This window comes from Dreissena polymorpha, chromosome 9, assembly GCF_020536995.1.
Source record: "Dreissena polymorpha isolate Duluth1 chromosome 9, UMN_Dpol_1.0, whole genome shotgun sequence".
NCBI classification, from domain to species: Eukaryota; Metazoa; Mollusca; class Bivalvia; order Myida; family Dreissenidae; genus Dreissena; species Dreissena polymorpha.
Window position 1 is genome coordinate 104,234,254 of NC_068363.1, and position 22,221 is coordinate 104,256,474.

Consider the following 22,221-nt stretch of genomic DNA (forward strand, 5'->3'; position numbering starts at 1 on the left):
CTCAAACTGAACTGATTGTTCAAAGTAACCCTCCTTGTTTCAAAATAAATCTATTTTTAGTCATGGCGACCTTGACCTTGGAGATATTGACATAATTCTTTTGTGCTACACACCGTCCACTGATTGTGAACAAATGTGCCAAATGATTTTAAAATCCCACAATGAACGACATAGTTATGGCCCAGACAAGCTCATTTAAGGCCATTTTTGACCTTTGAACTCAAAGTGTGACCTTGACCTTGGAGATATCAACGTTATTCTTTCGCACGACACACCGTCTAATGATGGTAAACAAATGTGCCAAATGATTTAAAAATCTCACAATGAACGACAAAGTTATGGCCCGGACAAGCTTGTTCCGCATGCCTGCCGACATTCGCCAATCTAATAACCAGTTTTTTCCTTCGGAAAACCTGGTTAAATATATTTTAGTGATCCTTTTATTAAAATGATACGCATAAGTTAAGCAACCAAGGATTAAAACTATAATGTCTTAATAACTGCAGCAATTTCAACATTACAATTTAACTGCCCTGTTTTAATGCTTATGTATTACATAATACATGTTTTCCTGTGCTTGAATGAAATATAACAACTTATAAACAACAACAACAACACCAACAACTTTAAACATTTGTTTTCTTTTTTCCTGATCAATATACACATACAAGTATGAATATGTGGCTCTGGTGTGAAATTTAGACTGAAACTAAGGATACATTTTAATTCTTCAACCAGCACAATCATTTCTACCTGCATAAAGACATTGCAGCACAAAATAATATAAACATGACATCAGCATTCACAATGTTATTAGCTGAAGATGAACAACATACCCATGTATGACATGATTAATCAAGTACAAATAGATGTTCAAAGATATTGAAAATCTGATGTTCATGGACAGCATTAGTCAAGTTATTTGAAGGAGCTCCAGAATTCATTCTAACCTTGGTCATTTTGTTCGAGCTAGGGGTCTGTTAATAATACACAACAAGATGTGTATAACTGTACAGGCAATCAATACCCCATATTTCAATTGACCAGTCGCCAACTCCGCCCACATTTTGTCGATCAGCCAATCAGATATCGATTTTTCACACACCCCTCAGCAACGCTTATCTGGCCCCCATTTTGTCCGACAAACAAAGCGTGTTGTACATATGGAATGGACATAATTTTTTCAGAGTTTACACAGATTTTATATCAAATGCATGATCATTACTGTTCGATCATTATTCAAAATTGTAAGTGCTATACATACTTTATAAAAGGTTATTATTTTATCTTTATTTCTTGAACATATGAACGAGTAATGAGAAAACAAACACAATAAATAGTTTAACCACACCAGGTGTGTGTTCTATAAAACGTGTTATACCGTATTGATGCACAATATTATTAAGCAGTTTGGGCAACATAATAATTGCCACACGTGCTTATTAATCTCAGCGTAATTGTTGATGATTAATAAATAACAGTATGTTGCGTGGATCTCAGAATGAAGGAACATTAAGGCATTGTTAGGAACTGTACACAAGAAAAGAAAACTATTTAATTACTTAAATGATTTCCAATTATATATTTATTTTCTGTGGATCATAAACAAGGGAAATCATTATAAATTGTTAACTTAAATATTGTTTTAACTAAAGTAAAAACAACAAAAAGGTGATTTCAACGCGGCTTAGCCAGCTTAAAGCGACTTCAAGTGTAAAATGTACGGCTTATAATACAACAACAACATTTCTAATACAACATATATTGATATGGGGAGAAATGTGAAAATTGCAATTAAAATATAAGGGCCATCTTGTTATAAATAAGCAAATGCATAATATGCTAAATGTTTTCAATTCGAATGTTCGTGAACAGCACCGTAATACCAACATTTCATTTTTTGATAGTGAAATGTAACAGGTTCGCATTAAACATAAATAAAATAAAATGCATATTAGACTATCTGTTAATGAAACCACGAAATTAGGCCTGTATTAAATTATGGTTACAATCAAAATTTAATTTATATCCAAATAACAAAAATCGGTGTCTTTTTAAAAATAACTCAATAGCACAAAGATCTTAACATTTTTAATAAACAAAAAACCCATCATGATATGGATATGTCATTTGCATTTAATAAAAATATTTTCAAAATTATATATGAATAGCCACCGGGTTCACTGTGAGACGGTTGAATACAAGTTCAAAATCAATATGAAATAAATGCTCATTTTTACAACGGATTTTTCATCACCTCCCTATATAATATATATAAGAAACGTTTCTGATAGTCAGTCTGCCGTTAACTCATTTATTTTGATTACGCCATTTCTCTCTAAAGTTTTTATGATTGTATTAACGTTTTACAAAGCAGTTTAGGTTAGTGTGCGGCTTTAATAATTTATTTTATAGAAAAGAGCATAATACATCATTACAAATATAGAATTTCCCTCACGTAATCCGCTATAATTGCGATCTGCTTGTCGGAGTTTTCTAATCACTAGACCACGTGACTATGTGGGCGGAGCGATCGATAATTTGGCGACTGGTCAATTGAGTTCCTTTTCATATCATAATCAAATCAATGTATCACTTTTGTTAACTTGAGATTTTTTTATTGTATAAATTTGAATACAATCTTCAATTGTATCATCTTTTACTTGTTGAAGACCCAAGTCGTAAGTTCCGTTCTATTTCATATTGTCTCTGGTCTGTTCTCTGTAGGAAATTCATTCTCTCTATGTAACTGAAAGAAGAAATCACCACAGATCTGATGAAGGGCTTAATATTAACATATGGCTAAAGCAAACATATGGTGGTGGCTGGGCCATAGTCATTGATGCTAACTCAAATAATTGCATGTTGAGTGTAACACAGAAAAACAAGAGCACCGCCTTGCGGGTGCAGACCGCTCATCTATTTTCTTTTTAAAGGTGAAGGGACTCTCATTTTCAATCACAAAGGAGGGAGGAGTGGAGTGACGAGGGGTGTATAGTGTGGGGTTGTGGACATTTATTACATTATCTTCCAAAAAAGCGAAAAAGAAAATAAAAAATAAAAAAAATCGGGGGGGGGGGGGGGGGGGGGGGGGGAGAAATTTTCAATTTTCTGACTCTTGAGAAAATTATGTCATGCGTCACATTTGACCCGGGGGAATATACCGACTTGCGTCAACGAGATTTAAAGTTGTTAAGACTAAGCGATAATTGGCTCAGGGCGGAGTATCTCATTTAGTAGACGCTAATCGTTAACGCCCATTTCCAATCATCGAAGCACAAGTCCACCCAGAAGGCAGAGTTATGTTAATTGAGAAATGTAATATTGACCAATTAAAACACTGCTGGTTCGATGACGCGTGTATTAACTTTCCATTATTTATCATAGCGTTTGTCATCAGCTGTTTGCGGAAAAGACGTGTATTAAACCCACCTAGTTGTAATAATCCAACTCCCAGGTATTGACCCTCTGAGCTGTACATATGTACTCATAAAAGCTCAGAGTATTTAAGAAGAACTATAAACCCACCAAAACAGAATGGACTCATCCACGTCAGTTTTAATAATATTCAATATAAAATAATAACATCCATATCCACAGTACACTGTAAAGCATATTTTGAGATATTTCCAGAGTATGTCTGAATGTATTTCCAAAGCTGAATCACTGTTTTACTTCATGTTTGCTCAATTCAAAGGCGCGCAAAAGTTATGCTGTCATATGTACTGTCTACAACGTCAAATTACACGCTTTGCATCAAAGTTGCTAAAAATAACTATATCCGATATAACTGACCTTGTGGCAAAGTGACAATTTTTGCATGTGCTAATTGATTACAAAATACATGTAGGCGTAATAATTGACCGTTTGAGAAGGCATAGAAAACGGCGTGTTTGTCGCATGTCTTCAGTGAAGATGGCACATGAAATAATTAAAGGGTGTCAGAATTTTTGATGGGATTAAATACGGAGGCACCTTTATCGGTGAGTAGAAATAATTTCCTTTTATAGTTTACCGATTTATACCGATATACCGGTAGTTTACCGATTTTATAATTTATATAGGCTGTTGTTTTAAGGTGCCACCCGTATGTTTTTTTTTGTGATAGCCAGCGGAAATGTTTTTTTAACATTTTGTATTTCATTCTTAATTTAAACGCGAAACGGTCAAACAAAGTTATTGGATCCCAGAATCTGTTATTCCATCCTAGAATGTGCTGCGCAGGTTTCAGGACATGTGCAAGAGAAGAAAGTGATAGTTTGCTGGTTTTATGCTAGTTGTGTGTGTGTGCAGTCATAGTGTTATTACCTTTTCTTTACTAGGACACCCATTTGAGATCACTCTTTAAATGCATGAATGATTTATTTATTTCCTCAAATGATTGTTAGTTTGTAGGACATATGGCATATTGTTTTGCTGTATACATGAAGTAAATGTTGTATTAGAATACATATTTTGTATGTAATCTTTGAGATGTTTTGTAGGACATACGACATATTGCTCTCTGAGAAGTTGTGCAAGATATGACATATTACTCTTTGAGATGTTGTTTAGAACATATGACATATTACTCTGCTTTATACATGAAATAAATGTTGTATTAGAATACATGTTATGTATTTATTAATCATTGAGATATTGTGATAAAATGCATAGTGTTGTAGTGACAGTACAATGTAAGAAATAAATGTTAACATATCTTTTAATTTGTTGCTTTTTATATATTATACCTCAGTAATTTGCTTAAATTGCAAAAAAATCATTGACTCTCCTGCGTTATTATTAGGACTCTTAGAAGTTTGATTTTGACTCTTGAAAATATGGTCCCAAGAGTCCTTGACTCTTGAGATTTGAGGTCTAAGGAAAGCCCTGGCTTTGATACTGTAGGAATAAAGTGGACCTAAACACAAAACTTAATCAAATTTTCAATTTTCTAAGTATAAAAAGGGCACATAATTCTGTCAAAATGCCAGTCAGAGTTACATTACTTTGCCTGCACAGTCCCCTTATGATAGTTAGTAAGTGTTGCAAGTATGAAAGCAATAGCTTTGATGCTTAAGGAATAAAATGGACCTAAACACAAAACTTAACCAAAATTGTCAATTTTCTAAGTATAAAAAGGGCACATTATTCTGTCAAAATGCATGCCAGAGTTATCTAACTTTGCCTGCCCAGTCCCCTCATGATAGTAAGTAAGTGTACCAAGTTTGAATGCAATAGCATTGATACTTACTGAGAAAAGTGGAACTAAACGCAAAACTTCACCAAAATTTTCAATTTTTTAAGTATAAAAAGGGCACATAATTCTGTCAAAATGCACGCCAGAGTTATCTAACTTTGCCTGCTCAGTCCCCTCATGATAGTAAGTAAGTGTACCAAGTTTGAATGCAATAGCATTGATACTTTCTGAGAAAAGTGGATCTAAACGCAAAACTTAACCGGACGCCGACGCCAACGCCAACACCGACGCCAAGGTGATGACAATAGCTCATAATTTTTTTTCAAAAAATAGATGAGCTAAAAACGGCTTCTGATTACATAATTATTTATTATTATTTATTTTCAATGGTTTGTAATCAACATGCAAAGTTTAATCCTAGAAGACATGTACTTGCAAACATGGCATATAAACCAACCAAATTAATATGGCCGTGCATGGACATTTTCCTCAGAGAAACATAGGAAGGGCCTGTCAGACACATGCATGTTAGATACATTGTTTGAATTGTGTCAGACATTTTGTAAATATGTCAGAAAGGCGTGCTTGTTAATGTGAACTTTTCAAATTGTTAGTCAGACACGGTGTCTGACACTGTCAAAATGTAAGATTTGTATAATTGCCTGACAGCTTTTGCAAATCTGTGGGACATGCATAACAGATGATGCACCAAAGCTATTTTATTAAGAAGTCAAATCAAAGAAACACGTTTTGCAAAAAGGGACCAACATTTACAAATATTAAGTCTCAATGGAAATCTGGATATATTGTATATACATTCTTCAGTTATACAATTCAAGGGAAGCAACTCAAAAATTCAATAACTGTTATACAATTCAAGGGAAGCAACTCAAAAATTTAATAACTTCCCAGCACATAGTTTAGCCTACACATAATTTTCAAGCTAAAAGTACAGTTTTGCTAAATTCAAGAAAGTTTTGCAAAATTCCCATAAAACATTGTAATCTACAATGTAAATGATAAAAAGAAGAAGAAACTTGGAAAGCAAGGGAAATTCAACTTTCATACCAAATTGAATGATCACAGTTTGAAGAAATAATAATCAAATAACAGGTGTTTATTTGATATTTTTTTTTCACAAATATGACTTTTACTACAACACTGCATTGTTCCAGGAATAGAAGCTATACCCATCACAAAGTTCATGGGAATATATCTCAGATATAATTAGACCACTGCATGTAAACATTGTCTTTCACATGTTATCTCCATGGTGATGACATGTTTGCTTTATTTTATCTAGATTGCTTTGCAATTTGTTTGCTTGATAAACGGCTTGCTTTACATATTTTAACATTTTATGATGCCCATGGCTGAGTTTAAGGGGACATAAATCATGAATAAGTGCAAACCCACAATCTTGAAACTGAGTCTTGCACGTCTTCTTCGTTCATGGTTACATATTTGAAGTTTCAAATAAATCGGTTGAAACATAGAATTAGTTTGATCCACAAACTTACGACATTGTATGGTGACAGACGGAAAGAAAATATTTACAGCCAGGACCCCTCTTAACACAACAGCTAGTCTCGTACAGTACCTTTGTTTTCCTCTGTTGTGAATTTTGAGCTCTTCATCTATGCCTTCTTTCTGCTTGAATGATTCCCAATCGAGCTTGGATTTTTCCTGAAAAGAAAGAAAGAAATAGTTAACAAAAAGGGATCTTTTTTGTTTACCAGCTTTTTATTATTTTTATTTATAATATATAAGAAAAACTTATATTTGATATATTTGGTACATGGATATATTTGTAGCAGAAAAATATAACAAGAAGCTAAATTTGTTAACTTAGCACTTTTAAGTACTTTATAAAAGGGGCCTCTTCACGTTTTGGTAAATTTACAAAATTAAATGAAGTTGCTTCAGATGCGCAAATTTTCGTTTTAGTTATGATATTTGTGAGGACACAGTAATACTGAACATTTACCATGCTCTAAAATATCCATTATATGCATCTTTTGACGATTTGAAAACCTGAAAATTATAAAGCGTTGCAACTTGAAACGCTTGAATAATTTGGAAAGTTCTGTTGCTTTCGTTATATTTTGTGAAAATACGGGATTGCTTATATTAAGTAAAAAATACGAGCGCTAATAGCATGAGCACAGATGGTCGAGTGGTCTAAGCGGGAGACTTTTACATCCAGGATTCCAGGGGTCAGTGGTTCAGTCCAGTTGGGGGTTACTTTTTTTTCTTTTTTTAATTGTATTCTTGCTTTTTTACTGGAGATTTTTAGGTCAAATGTTTAAATTTATCAATATAAAGCATTTAATGACACACTTCAATACATGCCAAAATCTGTGAAAAGGGCCCTTTAAAATATATAAACATATATAAATAAAAAAATATATACATATATACTTTTTATTAGTATCTATTATAAAACTATATTTTTAGTAAAATTGTAATGCTAAGTCATGTGCTATTAAGATGCATTAATACTGACGTAAGCACACACAATTTACACAAAGCACAAAGTCAATAAACCCTTTAAGTTACTTAAAGCTTCAAAAGATAATCAGTAAGCACTTCAACAGATATCTGTCCCTTACCAGTGTCCCCATCTTGGGCGGCTTGTTGATCTTAGCCAGCACCCCTCCCAGGCCCCCTGCAGATGGACGCTTCAATCCCCTGCAAAATAATGATACACAAAGCTTCTGGTATGTGGGTATGTTACTGATAATTTGACACCCGTTTTGAGAAGACTGGACTTAATGCATGTGCAGCAAGTGTCATCCTAGATAAGTCTGTTCAGTCATCAAGGATGACACTTTCTGCCTTAACTGGATTTTAGTTTAAAACGAAAAATTCCACAAAAGGGTAAAGTGATGTCCCTCTTTAGCCTGCTCATACAGCAGAGGCTTATCTAGGCCACACTTTACCCAAATGCATTAAGTCCAGTTTTCTGTAAACAAAGCTCTTTAATCTGATTACCTGACACCTGACAGTCACAAAACCTAACTTGAACTCGATTAGTCAGATATATAAATTATGATAAGAGCAAACATGCCAAAAATATGACTTAACATTTATTTTATGGCTACTAAGATCTTAATTCATTTCGGTAAGCAGACAACTGCCCTAAGCAAAGAGCAAGCAGTCTCCTAAAATTGATGTTTGGCTTTAGGATGGATGCAGATAATTGTTACACAGTTAATATTGTTGTTAATGTACAAAGGGTTTGCTCCATGGTTGAACTGTACAACACAATAAAGGACTTTGTTTGCTTTTATATTTATTTTCCACAATCTGATATTGGTGTTTCATGAATAAAACAGTATCCAAAATAAAATTGGTTAAGTAATTGTACAGAAGCTGTATTCAAATTGTAAGACTCTCAAATCATTTTAAACCAACTAAACACAGCGACCAAAATCTCAAATACTATTGCAACAAGAAACCATCGGAGACGCGTGATGCTCCCAAAGGTTTTTTTTGTCACAATATTGCACTATATATTCAGATAAAAGGAAACGTCTAGTAGTTGGGGGGACAAGAATTGCACTATATGAACAGTTAATGGAAAAATTCAAAGGGCCATAACTCTGTGAAAAATCATCCGACCAGAACCGGGACGGACACACGCACAGACAGACGAAGCGGCGACTATATGCTCCCCCCAATTTTTTTGGGGGGGGGAGCATAATAAATCAATATACTGAATTACATAATTTAGTCTGCTTTTACAGGATAAGCTTAGGCTCACTTAACAAAATACTCACATGTGCAAAAAATGCTTGTTAAAATATAATAAGATTTAAATGAACATCAGATGTTAAATACAAAATATGACCACAAATAGTAAGTTTAACCAATGAAATTTGGTATGTAAGACATTTTTCAGATAACCGATTTAAGAATAATCAGGAAATCAGGACCAGATGCTTAGCTATTAACTTCATGTGACCATTTGTACTGACCCTGAGGCGGCCGTGGGTGAGTCTGTGGAGGAAGCACCGGCCACGCCCTCCTGCTTCTTGCGTAACTCAGCCTGCGCCTCCTTTGAGTTCACATCAAGCTCCTTGGTCACCCTGAACAAATAAGTTTTTATAAAATACTCATAGATTTAACCAAAAAAAAGCAAACTTAACCTTCGTTAATCTACCCATTAAAAAGTGAAGGCAACGCAGTAAACTGTCTACCAAATTAGCCGCGTTATGCAAAATATGCACCCAGCAAAGCTCCTGACCAGCCTGCATAATAGTGCATTCTGGTCCGGAACTTAGCTCAAACAAGTTTTGTGACAGACGGACAGACAGACTTACAGACAACGCTAATTCAATATCCCCCTGCATTTCCCAGGGGATAATGAGAAAATATGCATATCAGATTTAAACTTATGAATACATAACTTTGACCAATCAGTACACACTAACATGAGTATAAAACTTATAGTAAGTAAACTGTCTATGATTGAGACATGCGTATATGTACAACGGAAAAGACTGAATGTTGAATTACAACAAAAAAACTGGCGATATGAGCTGTTAGTTACCAAACAACTACACAAAAATGGATAAATATAAAATTGTCACCATACTGGACTGTTTCCCCTGCAAAGTCATAGACCTTGGTCACAGTGATGGTGGATTTAGCAGGGGCAGTTGAGGCCTGAGGGGCACTGGACATGGGCTTCCCACCAGGGGAGACGAAGGGATCAGGCTTGCTGGGGGTGGGGGCCTGGAATTGACACTGGACATAAATAAGTTGTCAAAATGACCACAGGGCTTTTTTGCCGTCTTTGTGAAGTGGCTTTGGCCCACTCCTTTTTATAAAAAATAAGTAACAAACTGTTATAATTGTTAAAAGTTGAGTGGCGATTTTTTTATATTGTTAAAATTTGAGTAGCTAACTTATCAAATTTTTGAAAAAAGTCATTTTCTATGAAGGACAAAAAGCCCTGGACTACAAATGATGTTGACAAGGTCAACCAATTAACATTTTTGTTAGCTAATTACCATAATACCGTTATATTGCTGAAAGGGGCATATTGACAGCTACTTGGGTATAATAGCTAATAAAATATTTTTACATTATAAGGCATATTTATTAATTAACATGTTTACACACTGGTCTTCTTTTATTAAACAAACTATAAACTATTGTTTTCATTTTTTTAACAGTAGTTAGCTACTATTACAGTTTCATTTGCTAAAAAAAAATTAGCAGTAGCAGCAAAATTGATGTAATGTGCATGAAGTAAAGCTCTGCAAATGTGCAATTCATAAAAATGTAACTGTACTGAAGCGTGGGACAAGTTCATAAAATGTAGGATTTTTGTAATTGTAGATTTGAAAAATTGAAATCATGCTAAAAATATGTTTCAAAAAAACAATAATTCACTAAGAAATTAACTTGTGATAAATATGATGTCCTATAAATTAACGTCTTCATTTACAATACAATTGCTATAGCTTTTGAATTTTTATGTTTATGAGTCAGCCAATGCTATGTTTAAGAAAGTTCAGAGTCACTGCTTCATTAGTCTCTAAAAGCAGCAGGAAGTCTACATTTGCTTTTGACCCAACTGACAATATAAGTCTACCTTGGACATGATGTTAGCTAAGGATCCCCCAGGCGCTAGTTCTGGCTTCTTCTCAGGTCTCTTGCCCACGTCAGACATAAAACTGGACCACAGGTCGTCTGCACGCTTCTTTGCATGCTCCTCTTTCTTGGCCTGTTCATAAGCATTATACATACTGTTTAATTACACTGCTGCTAATGGGATTGTTTACCCTCGGGACTTCGGTTAAAAACCATTGCCCGAGCACATTGCTTAACATAGAACTCTGCATATAAAGGGCGAAAAAGGCCATAAAATGGACAGCCTGATTTTACTGGGCTGTACCATTGATATAAATAGAAAACTTTGCATTGTTGGTGCGGTGCCTTAATAAAAATCTATTGGTTTAACAATATCTATACTTATTTAAGAAGCGTTATAAGAAAAAACGCAGTACTTTACACTGGCTGGGCCTAACGCTGTTAAAAAGCGGCGTTTTTATTGGATGATACACTTATAAAACAATGGCGCTGATTGGCCGAAATTTCTTATTAAGGATTGCAAGTAGGTCAATACGTTTATAAATAGAATTTTCCCACGGCGGACGTTGCACTTTAACAAAAAGTAAACAATAATAGTTTATATGCAGAAAATATAAATGAAAGAAAAGGATGAATAAATCCAAAAGAACTTGGACTTGTTTTATAGTTATAAATTACTATGTTTATGTTATGTTACTGTACTTCTTATTATTTATTATTATTTATATGATGTTGTTATTGTATGTTATTGTTTGTTTTGTTTTTTAAGGAGGAGAGAGAGAAAGAATAGCCCAATTTTTATAAGTAAAGATGGTGGAAACACACATACTGTTGTATGTGGCATCATCATTACTAGACCCACTGTTCAGTATATACTGCAATGGGTTTGTTGGAGTCTTTAGACTTTGTGATCTGTGTTTTAAATGTTAGAATCCAAATAGGATTATTTTAATATAATTCTTATAAAAAAGGAATACACAGATGTGTAATATGTTTGAGAAACAAAATAATAATACTTGAGGGTTTTCCAGATCACAAAGTGGTTGAACATTGCCACTATATATTTACATACAAAGTCAAGTACCATTATTATGTGTATATTTAAGGTTTAAACGAAATGCCACACAAAAGATCTAATCGTTGGAGAGATATGTTTATATCTATGAACATTAATTAGTAGGGATGCCAGAGCCTGATTTAACAGCTCTCAAATGTAAAGTGAAGTTGCATGTGTACATGCAATTATATGTAAAAGAAAGGGAATAAGACAATATTTGATAACACATAGGGAGTATAACTCTCAATTATATATTAATGTTGCAATTGAGTATTGAGTTATTAAAAAAGTAATAAGTATAAATTTATGTATGTGGCTCAATGTTAAACACTTGCAGACAGGGAAATATAGCCGTATTGCTCCAACATAAGACCCTGTCTGTATGGAACTTAAGGAGGATTGGGCTATGGAGAAGAGAAGTCCCCCCAGAGTGGCATTAAAAACAATATTTAAAAGTGGGTTTAGTAAAAAAAAAAACTTATATGTTAAGGGTAATAACTTACGTGTCTCCAAACGATCGCCTTTATAGGGCCACATTAAAATTAAAGGTAAGACAATGTGCTTTACAGTTAAAAATGAGACAAAAACAGCTAAATTTGTACAAAAGGTACATTATTTACAATATGAAAAATAGTTTGTATACTATTGAAGGAAAATTGGTAAAGGTAAGATGTAAAATGGTAAAAAGACCAAATATTACCTAGATGCATTAAAACAAACCCAAAAATCTCTAATCCAAGCAATATTATTAATATATTTGTGATAACAATGGAGGAAAAAGTACTAAAGTACCTTGTTTGGTATGTAAAATGACAATTAGACAGAAAAACCGTGGCAATTTGCTATATAAAATAGCAATTTTAACATGAATTAGTGCAATACAGAGTAAAATGGTGTAGGAATAGCAGTATTGAGGAAAAAATTAAGGCAATTTGCTATATAAGATAGCAGTTTTACACAAAAATAAGGAAATTTGCTACACAAAATAGCAGTTATAACAAGATTTAATGTACTACAAGGTACAAAATTAGCAGTATCAGCAAAGTCGACAATACTTTGTCCTGGATAGGGCTAAATAAGTGTTTATCATGGTATAAGGCCCTGCACCGTGCACTCCAGTCCGACATGGTTCTTCGAGTTTGAAGGGGAAAGGGTGGGGTGTCAAAGGGGAAGAGAGGGGGTGCAATGCAGCCAACAATCCCAGGTTACTGGACAGCTTCGTCCTTTCTTGTATTAAGAAATGCCATAAGATATGATTATATTAAAAAACTGAAAAATGTAAATGGTGGACTAACGTCATACTCTCATAAAAAATGTATTAAAATAAAGAAGACCAGGTCAATGCCATTGGCCTGATTTAGAAAGGTCGGGGTAGAACAATAAACCCATTAAAAACTAAAATAAAAGTTGTGTAAAAGAGACACAAATCCAACACAATTACTAGATTACATCAGTTTTGTGCAAAGATTACACAGTTTAAAAAGAAAAACAGCCACACAACTGAATAATTAGTTGGGTGTTGGCTGCTCTCCCTCCCCCGATGACCTAGATTTTGTCAGTTATCTGACCATCCAGAAGGTATTTGGGGAGGGCAGAGAAGACCGGGCCCCTAGCTGCTCCCTTTGGGTCTAGCACGTTGGAAAGGTAAAAAACTAGTCCATGGGAGTGCAATGCAGCTTCGAGGGGGTCCCTCTGCGCCTTATGGTTAGGACAGTGCAGCAGCATGTGGGGCGCAGTGAGAGGTTCCTGGCACCTAGGACATGCGGGGTCTATACCGAGGACATACTTTCCTGCGCCACCGGGTAATAGGGTGGTTCCCATCCTCAGGCGCGTGATGGCTCTGTCAACCACAATGCTTGCTGAGTATCTGTCAGGCGGCCTGAGGGTTTTCGCAGGTCTGGTAAAAGTATGTCGACAGGAAGACAAATTGTCGGTCCGGAGATTCCACTCACCCATTACAAATTTCTTTGTCAGGGAGTAGATCTCAGTAGGTGCCAGGGGTTTCCCAGCATCTACGGCCCCCCTCAAGAGGCCCTCTTTGGCCCCCCCTGTCATTCCCACTGATGTTGACATGTGCTGGACACCATACTAATGTGACCTTTAAAGATTAATCTAGGCACTGTTGATGAAGTTTCAAAATGCTAGCTAAAATATCAGGCCTAGATCTGCTATTTCTGTTTTTTATGGACTCAAGAGATGACATTGAGTCTGATAAAATAGCAGTTTTAGTAGGTTTATTGACCAATATCCAGCACAGAGAGAATTTAATTGCCAAAAGTTCTGCTGTAAAAATAAAGAGATTGTTGCTGAGCCTGTGCGTTTTACTAATGTTTTTTTAAGGAATTACAAGTTGGCTACCAAACCAGAGTTAGGGCATTTGGAGCCGTCAGTGTAGATTTTTAGATGCTCAGCATACATATTATCTATAAGAGAGAGAGCTTCTGACTTGATGAGTTGTGGCAAGTCATATTTCGTTATTTTATTAGAGAGTGATAAGTCAACATCAATGGGTCCAAGCGTCCAGGGGGGGGGTCTTGGAGGGCCTCAGGTCTGCTACATGTACCTTGTCGAGACCGGCATCATCAACCAGGGTCCTAATACTCGCACCAAAAGGTAGGGCGACATGCTTACGCTTAAGTATTTTCCCCTTGATGAAGGTGCAAGTCCCGACAAGTTTGTTAACGGGGTTTGAACCATGCCGAGACTTAGCCCTGGCCCAGAAATTGAGGGACTGTTGTTTTCTACGCAAGTAAAGAGGTAGCACACCGGCCTCCTCCTCGAGCAGTGCACCCGGTGTACAGTTTAGGGCTCTCAGAGCTATCCTAAGGGCCTTGTGTTGAATGGCATCAACCATTTTTAGGGCGTTTGGCTTTGCACATGCATAGATTTGGGCTCCATAATCTAGCTTTGGACGTATAAGGGACTTGTAGAGAGTTAAGAGGCTACTTTTATCTGATCCGAAACCTGTGCCTCTTAACATTCTCATTAAATTTAGGTCCCTTTCGCACCTTTCTGCCAAATATTTGAAGTGGTGAGTAAAAGTTAACTGTTTATCTAGGTACATACCTAGAAATTTCACCCTTTTTTCAAAGATAATTTTGGTGCCGCCTAAATTTAAGTCCAAAGAGTGCTGAAATTGGTCGCCAAATAGTACTCCTACTGTTTTGGTTGGAGAAATTTTGAATCCCCATTCAATTGCCCATTTCCATATGGAGTCCAAGCCTGCTTGAGCCCTCTTTTGCAGGCGTAACATGTTAGACCCCTTTAACCAAGTGCCTGAGTCATCGGCAAACTGGGAGATAACCATTCCTGAGTCTTTTACGGCATCAGGTAGACCGTTTACGATGAGGGAGAACAGAGTTGGGGATATTACGGACCCCTGAGGGGTTCCGCGGTCAGTTATGGCTACCTCTTATAACTCCCCATCGACCCTGACCTGGATTTTACGGCCCTCTAGGAAAGCTCTGAGGTAGCGGAAACTGTATCCAGTGATTCCATAGTCAGCTAGCTTTTTTAATATGCCAAAGGTCCATGTTAAATCAAAGGCGGCCTGAAGGTCCAAAAAAATTGCTAATACTGATTGTCCTTGATTTTTTGCAGAAAGAATATCATGTTGTAATCTAGCTAGCTGATCAAGAGTAGATCGCTCCTTCCTAAAGCCAGACTGGAAGGGGTTTAGTATATTATTTGATTCCAATAAGTGTTCTAATCTATTTTTGACCATTATTTCTAATAATTTACCTGCATGTGATGTTAAACTTATTGGACGATATGAGTTTGGATCATTTTTGTCTTTACCGGGTCTAGGAATTGGAATCACTGTGGCCTGCTTCCACTCGGGTGGTATCTTGCCTGTCCTATACACCTGATTGAATAGGTTAAGCCAGATTTTCAGAGTTATGGCTGGCATATTTTTAAACATTAAATATGCTATTTTGTCAGGCCCGGTGGCGGTGTTGCTCCTGCTGTTAATGGCACTTAATAATTCTGTAATAGTGAATGGTAAATTGAGAGGCATGCTGTTATCCCCAGGCTCATTTAAAATATTTTGGTGCTCAGTCTCAAACCGCTTTTGATAATTCAAAGTTTCAACGGGAAGGTTTGAGTCACTGGAGACAGATTGGAAATGTTGTACCAAAAATTGAGCCTTTTCCCTTGGGGTAGTGGCAATTTCGCCATTGTATTTAAGTAGCGGTACAGGGGTGAATGAATTTCCTTTAATTCTGTGTATTTTTTGCCAAAAATCCTTAGTATTTTTCGTATTAATGATAGCTGAATCACAGAATTCTTTCCAATTTTGAGTTTTTGCGTCCAAAATAACCCGCTTTGCCTGATTTTTGAGGGACCTATAATTAAGAAGATTATGCTCAGCGGGGTTCTTTCTAAGAATTTTTACGGGCCTGTACCGCATTGGAGCATGCCTCATTCCACCACGGGACCCTATTTCTGGCCTTAACCTTGCAGGAGGAGACCGGTATGCTACATTCCGCTATGGACAGTATCTTGCTAGTTAAGTTATTACAAAACAGATTAGGGTCCTGGGAGTGAACATCTGCAATTAATTACACTTGTTTTGATTGATGTACGTATTGTTTAATTACACTTGTTTTGATTGGTGTACATATTGTTTAATTACACTTGCTTTGATTGGTGTACATATTTAAACAATTACACTTGTTTTGATTGGTGTACATATTGTTTAATTACACTTGTTTTGATTGGTGTACATATTGTTTAATTACACTTGCTTTGATTGGTGTACATATTTAAACAATTACACTTGTTTTGATTGGTGTACATATTGTTTAATTACACTTGTTTTGATTGGTGTACATATTGTTTAATTACACTTGCTTTGATTGGTGTACATATTTAAACAATTACACTTGTTTTGATTGGTGTACGTATTGTTTAATTTCACTTGTTTTGATTGGTGTACATATTGTTTAATTACACTTGTTTTAATTGGTGTACATACTGTTTAATTACACTTGTTTTGTTTGGCGTTTATTGGCTATTATTGGATTTGTTATTATAAAAAGGAACATATTAATTGTTCTAAATATAGACAATATGGCAGAGATTGGCTCTGTACTATTGGGTCTGCTCATTATGATACATTAGCACAGTTGGTTTAACTGGCACCTTGTACTATGTATTAACATAACAGTTGGTGCAGTCTGTCACATTGGTATCATGTATTAACATTTTAATGGGCATGGTCTGTCTAATTGGCATCATTTATACTTTTATTAACATATATATTGGCACAATCAGTCAAACTGGGACAATGTATTACTCATAATTACTCTAAGTTAAAAATTTAGATATGAACAATATTTTTAACAAGAGATGTGTTTGTCAGAAACAAAATGCGCCACTTTCATTAAAATTTTTTATATATCCCTTTAAAAAATATTACTTCCTGTGTGAAAATGTACTGTACCTGCTTAATGATAAATAGAAATTATCTTTCTTTTAAGCTTATTACTTCCCTTGGATTTGTTTTTTTTTACCTATGACCTTGACGCTATCTTCAATATTGCAAAAGTTATGGCTTATGTTAAAGTTTTCGGACGGACGGACAGACGGATGGACTGACTGACAGTTCAACTGCTATATGCCACCCTACCCGGGGCATAAAAATTTAGGTATCGAAAATGTAGAGACTCACTAACAATATTGAACTGACAATCAGATACAGGTTTGCAATATGTCTAATGTCCATGTATTAACAACTTATATCACGTGCTTGTAAAATACCATGCCTTAGGTAAAAGCGAATTTTACATATATTTACACCTAAAAATAATTGTGCATGCTTTATTTGTGTACAGAAAATTACTAGGAGGCTCTTTTATTGTCAACGTGTTCAAAGATGATCAAGTAAGAACCTGTAATTGATGACAAAAAAAAAATCTGCTAACTATTAATTATGTGTTTGTTAGCCAGATGTTGTCTAACACCTTCAATGTTCGTATGATTAGTATATGTCATACTTATTTTTCTGGAACAATTGTTTATTACCAGTATAAATGGTTGTTTACCCCATTACACAATTGTTATGATCCATCGCCCTAAGGCATTCACCTTAATCAGTTAATAAAAAAGCATGATGGATGTAACACCAGATAAGCAAAAACATGGAAAAAAAATCTGGAAAAATAGTGCTGTAAAATGTAAAGCTCAAACATTTAGAGTAATTAATTATTGTTGAAAACTCCTTTGTCTGAAAATTTAGCGTAACAAACAAAAAATAATTATTTAGGCAAAAAAAGGGAGAAAACTTAAATATGGTACAACAGGCACCATATCATTCAGATCAGTGGTCAATATATAACACCAGGTATTGGTATTCATTTTTTAGCATCAAAACTAAAAACGATAATGAATATTTTTTTTAAATATATACCAGTACATGTCTACATTATAAAATGCTTTTTTTCAGTTGCCATCAATTATTCATAAAACTGTCTGCAGCCAACCCACCTCACCCTCCGCAATAATCTGCTGCTGCAGCTCCACATTCTTGTCTTCAACCACTCCAACCTCCTCTTGCTCATCCTCTAATTTTATTCCACCTCTTCGCTTTCTGAAATGCAATTTTTCAAAAGGATATACTCAAATTAATAATGGTGTCAACCATGTGAATGGTATTATCTACAGTGCTATCAAAATCTTTCAAAAATCTCAGATTACTGGTTCTCATAAGAGGATAGACTCAATAATGTCCCTTAAAACTTGGTAAAGTTTTACTCAAATTTCCCCTTTTGAAAACAAAATAAAAACAAGATGTGTTTGTGAAACACAATGTTCCCCTATATGATGTTTAAATTGACCCTGAAGGATGACCTTGACCCCTATATGATGTTTGACCTTGAAGGATGACCTTGACCTTGACCCTTCACTACTCAAAATGTGCAGCTCCATGAGATACACATGCATTTCAAATATAAAATTGCTAGCTTCAATATTGCAGAAGTGACATTACATGAGCAATTTTGATCCATATATTTGACCTTGAAGGATAACTTTGACCTTGACCTTTTACCACTTAAAATGTGCAGCTCCATGCGATACACATGCATGCCAAATATCAAGTTGCTATCTTCAATATTGCAAAAGTATTAATAAAATAAGCGATTTGGGCCACATATATTTGACCTCTGACCTTGAAGGATGACCTTGACCTTTCACCACTTAAAATGTGCAGCTCCATGAGATACACATGCATGCCAAATATCAAGTTGCTATCTTCAATAATGCAAAAGTACTCATAAAATGAGCGATTTTGGCCACATAAATTTGACATCTGACCTTGAAGGATGACCTTGACCATGACCTTTCACCACTCAAAATGTGCAGCTCCATGAGATACACATGCATGCCAAATATCAAGTTGCTATCTTGAATATTGAAATACTGCAAAAGTGTACATTAAATGAGCGATTTTGACCCATATATTTGACCTTTGACCTTGAAGGATGACCTTGACCTTTCACCACTCAAAATGTGCAGCTCCATGCGATACATATGCATGCCAAATATCAAGTTGCTATCTTCAATATTGCAAAAGTTATTGCAAATGTTAAAGTTGGCGCAAACCAACCAACCAACCAACAGACCAACAGACAGGGCAAAAACAATATGTCCCCCACTACTATAGTGGGGAACATAATAATTGAAACAAGAAATGTGTTCGTCAGAAACACTATGTCCCCTTCTGCGCCGCTTTGATTTAGTATTTTTGACCTTTGACCTTGAAGGATACCTTGACCATGACCTTTTACCACTCAAAATGTGCAGCTCCATGAGATACACATGCATGCCAAATATGAAGTTGCTATATTCAATATAGCAAAAGTTATTGCAAAATGTTTAAGTTGGCACAAACAAACCAACAGACAGACCAACAGACAGGGCAAATACAATATGTCCCCCACTATAGTGGTGGGGGACATAAAAATCAGCAGGAACAATATCGATAAGCAGATATATGTGACAAACAATATCTTTTTAGAGTTTATTTATCCGTGTGTAATTTTAAAGTCAACATTGTACATCCTTACCTTACAGGTGAAGTCTTTTTCTTGGGTGATTTTCTCTTCCGCTTGCCAGAAGCTGCTGGTTCACCATCATCTCTCAAGGCATCAAAGTTTTCCTCGTCACCTGAATTCTCTTCCTCTGACACAGCTTCCCCTTCTGTGTTGGGGGACAAAAGCGATACAGGTATTCATGGGTAATAAGAGCAGAAACAGGATCCTTTGGGTGCAATATTGAATACTATGAGCGGTAGCTCATAGTATTTTAAATATGGCACAACTTTCAACCTTAAGTTTAAATTCAAACTTTATCAGACAAGTGGATTTTAAAAGCCTGATAAAAAAAATGTGCATATATACATGTACTGGTAGGCTAGACAAAAAATATTCAACGCAAATAGTCTTCAAAATGTAGACATTATAATTGTAAGTCGGCCTTTACTGGGTTAAAAATTGCAGTAAAATGTGGGTAATCACTCGTCCAAATTCGCACTAGTCCGACAGAAACAGAAAACAGAAAATGAGTTCCACTTTCATTTTCAATATTTGTAAACAAAGTTTTGAGCCGCTTATATCAACTGCCACCTATGTCTTTTAACACATTGCATACACGTTCTGCACAATCAGTCGATAATTGGATTACTACACATAAAGCACATGGTTTTGTTGTACCCGGATTACTATTATGTAAAATGAATTTTTGCGTTGCGTTTGGGACACAGAGAGTAATGGCAAAACAGGAATGCGAATCTGAGGTAACTGTGATTGACGTATTTGTCAACTGGCTTTTTGTTGAATAACCTGGCACTTAATTGCTGGTGGTTCAGGTTTGCTTCCTCTTTCACATGGATATATGCAGTGTTTTTTTTTTCAGTTTTGGAGGAAGGGGGTCGGGTCCCCTGAGAGGGGGAAAATTCGCGGGTAAATGGGGAAAAGGGGAACATTTCTATGCTTAGCTAGTAACAGTACAAAATCAAGTTTTAACACTATAATTCACCATACAGAGGGAGAAAAACATAATCAAAACCCTTTTATTCATTAACATGTTATGTTCATGTTCAAAGTTCAACATTTCTGGGCTTTTCAGCGAATTTATCAATTATTCTGGTGACCTCCTCGTCACCAAGTTAAAACAGATTTGTCAATTTTTTTACGATAGCTTTTGTTGTTGTGCGACATGTTGGAATACGTATGGTTTGCGGTAGATGTCGTAAAGCAAAAGTCGTGATAGTGAACTACGTACGGTTTGCGGTAAAGGCTAAAATAAAGTAAACATGCGGATGCAGTTCAGGAAAATTGTAGTAAATTCGTAACGAAAGACGTATTGAAATGAGGTATTGATTAAAATTGAATAACACTTCCGAGAGGAGAATTTTAAAAATATTTGGGGGAAAATATATACTCTAAACATGGGGGAATGGGGCCGAATAACGCCGAATTGTTCATCCCCAAAAAACCACTGATATGGGATACAGTTCTGCTAATTTTTTACCTAAACTTAATGTAAATATTTATAATTGTGATTTGATTGAAATCCAAGTGTGAATTTTATTCTTATTTCAGAATCCTAAAAAGGCTGGCTCAGATGACGAGGAAGCTGACTTGGACGAGGATGAAATTAATAAGAGAGTTGTACTGTATTCTAAAGATTGAATAAATAAATGCTTCTTTGGATGTTTTATGTTTATCTGCAATTTTAACAAAAATGTTTGGGCTGGTAAAATCTGACTTGGGATTGTACAAATTCCCATATTACTAGCCCGACTTGCTTACAAGTAGATTTAAATCTGAATTTCAATGACTGCGGTATTAAATGCATGTGGGTATTTTGAAGTTTAGGAGGACCTTTCCGAGACGGAGGCTTTGTTACTAAAAGATTGTTCAATATTGATGTGGTTGTGTTTTTTGGGTGGGAGCCCAAGTACCGAAGCATGTGTCCGGTATGGTGACCAACAACCAATCTCACATGCTACCAGGAACACGAACCCGGGACGCCTAGATGAGAAGCGAGTGTACCAACCACTGCGCTGTGGGTGATGAAACCATCTAAAAATGTACTTATTTCCCTGACAATAGGGTTCTTTCTGTAATTATTATACTTTTTGCGTTTGCAACTCTGTCGCTTATCCGATATATATATCCGAAAACAGTTCACTAAATTGAAAAAAAAATACTGGATGATTTGCTCTGCCCAAACAATACCTGAAGGCACATAATCTTCATCATCAGTGGAATCAGGCAAATCCTCCTCGTCTGACATTTCGTATGTCTGGAAAATGAATTTTTGAAGAAACAAATGCTCACGTAAAGTGAAACAAAAAGGTGCGGCGTTGTAAGAA

General features: G+C 35.6%; 1 protein-coding gene across 1 annotated transcript; it reads right to left on the minus strand.

Annotated features, from left to right (window-relative positions):
- Positions 1 to 622: 622 nt before the first annotated feature.
- LOC127844728 (craniofacial development protein 1-like) lies at positions 623 to 22,220 on the minus strand. Its single transcript, XM_052375168.1, has 9 exons — positions 22,085 to 22,220; positions 19,910 to 20,042; positions 18,330 to 18,432; positions 10,785 to 10,916; positions 9,780 to 9,919; positions 9,160 to 9,270; positions 7,792 to 7,870; positions 6,780 to 6,865; positions 623 to 2,749 (listed from the first exon to the last, which is right to left on the minus strand). The coding sequence occupies exons 1-9, from the start codon at positions 22,140 to 22,142 to the stop codon at positions 2,653 to 2,655; spliced, it is 939 nt and encodes a 312-aa protein (XP_052231128.1). The 5' UTR covers positions 22,143 to 22,220; the 3' UTR covers positions 623 to 2,652.
- Between the last annotated feature and the right edge of the window lies 1 nt (position 22,221).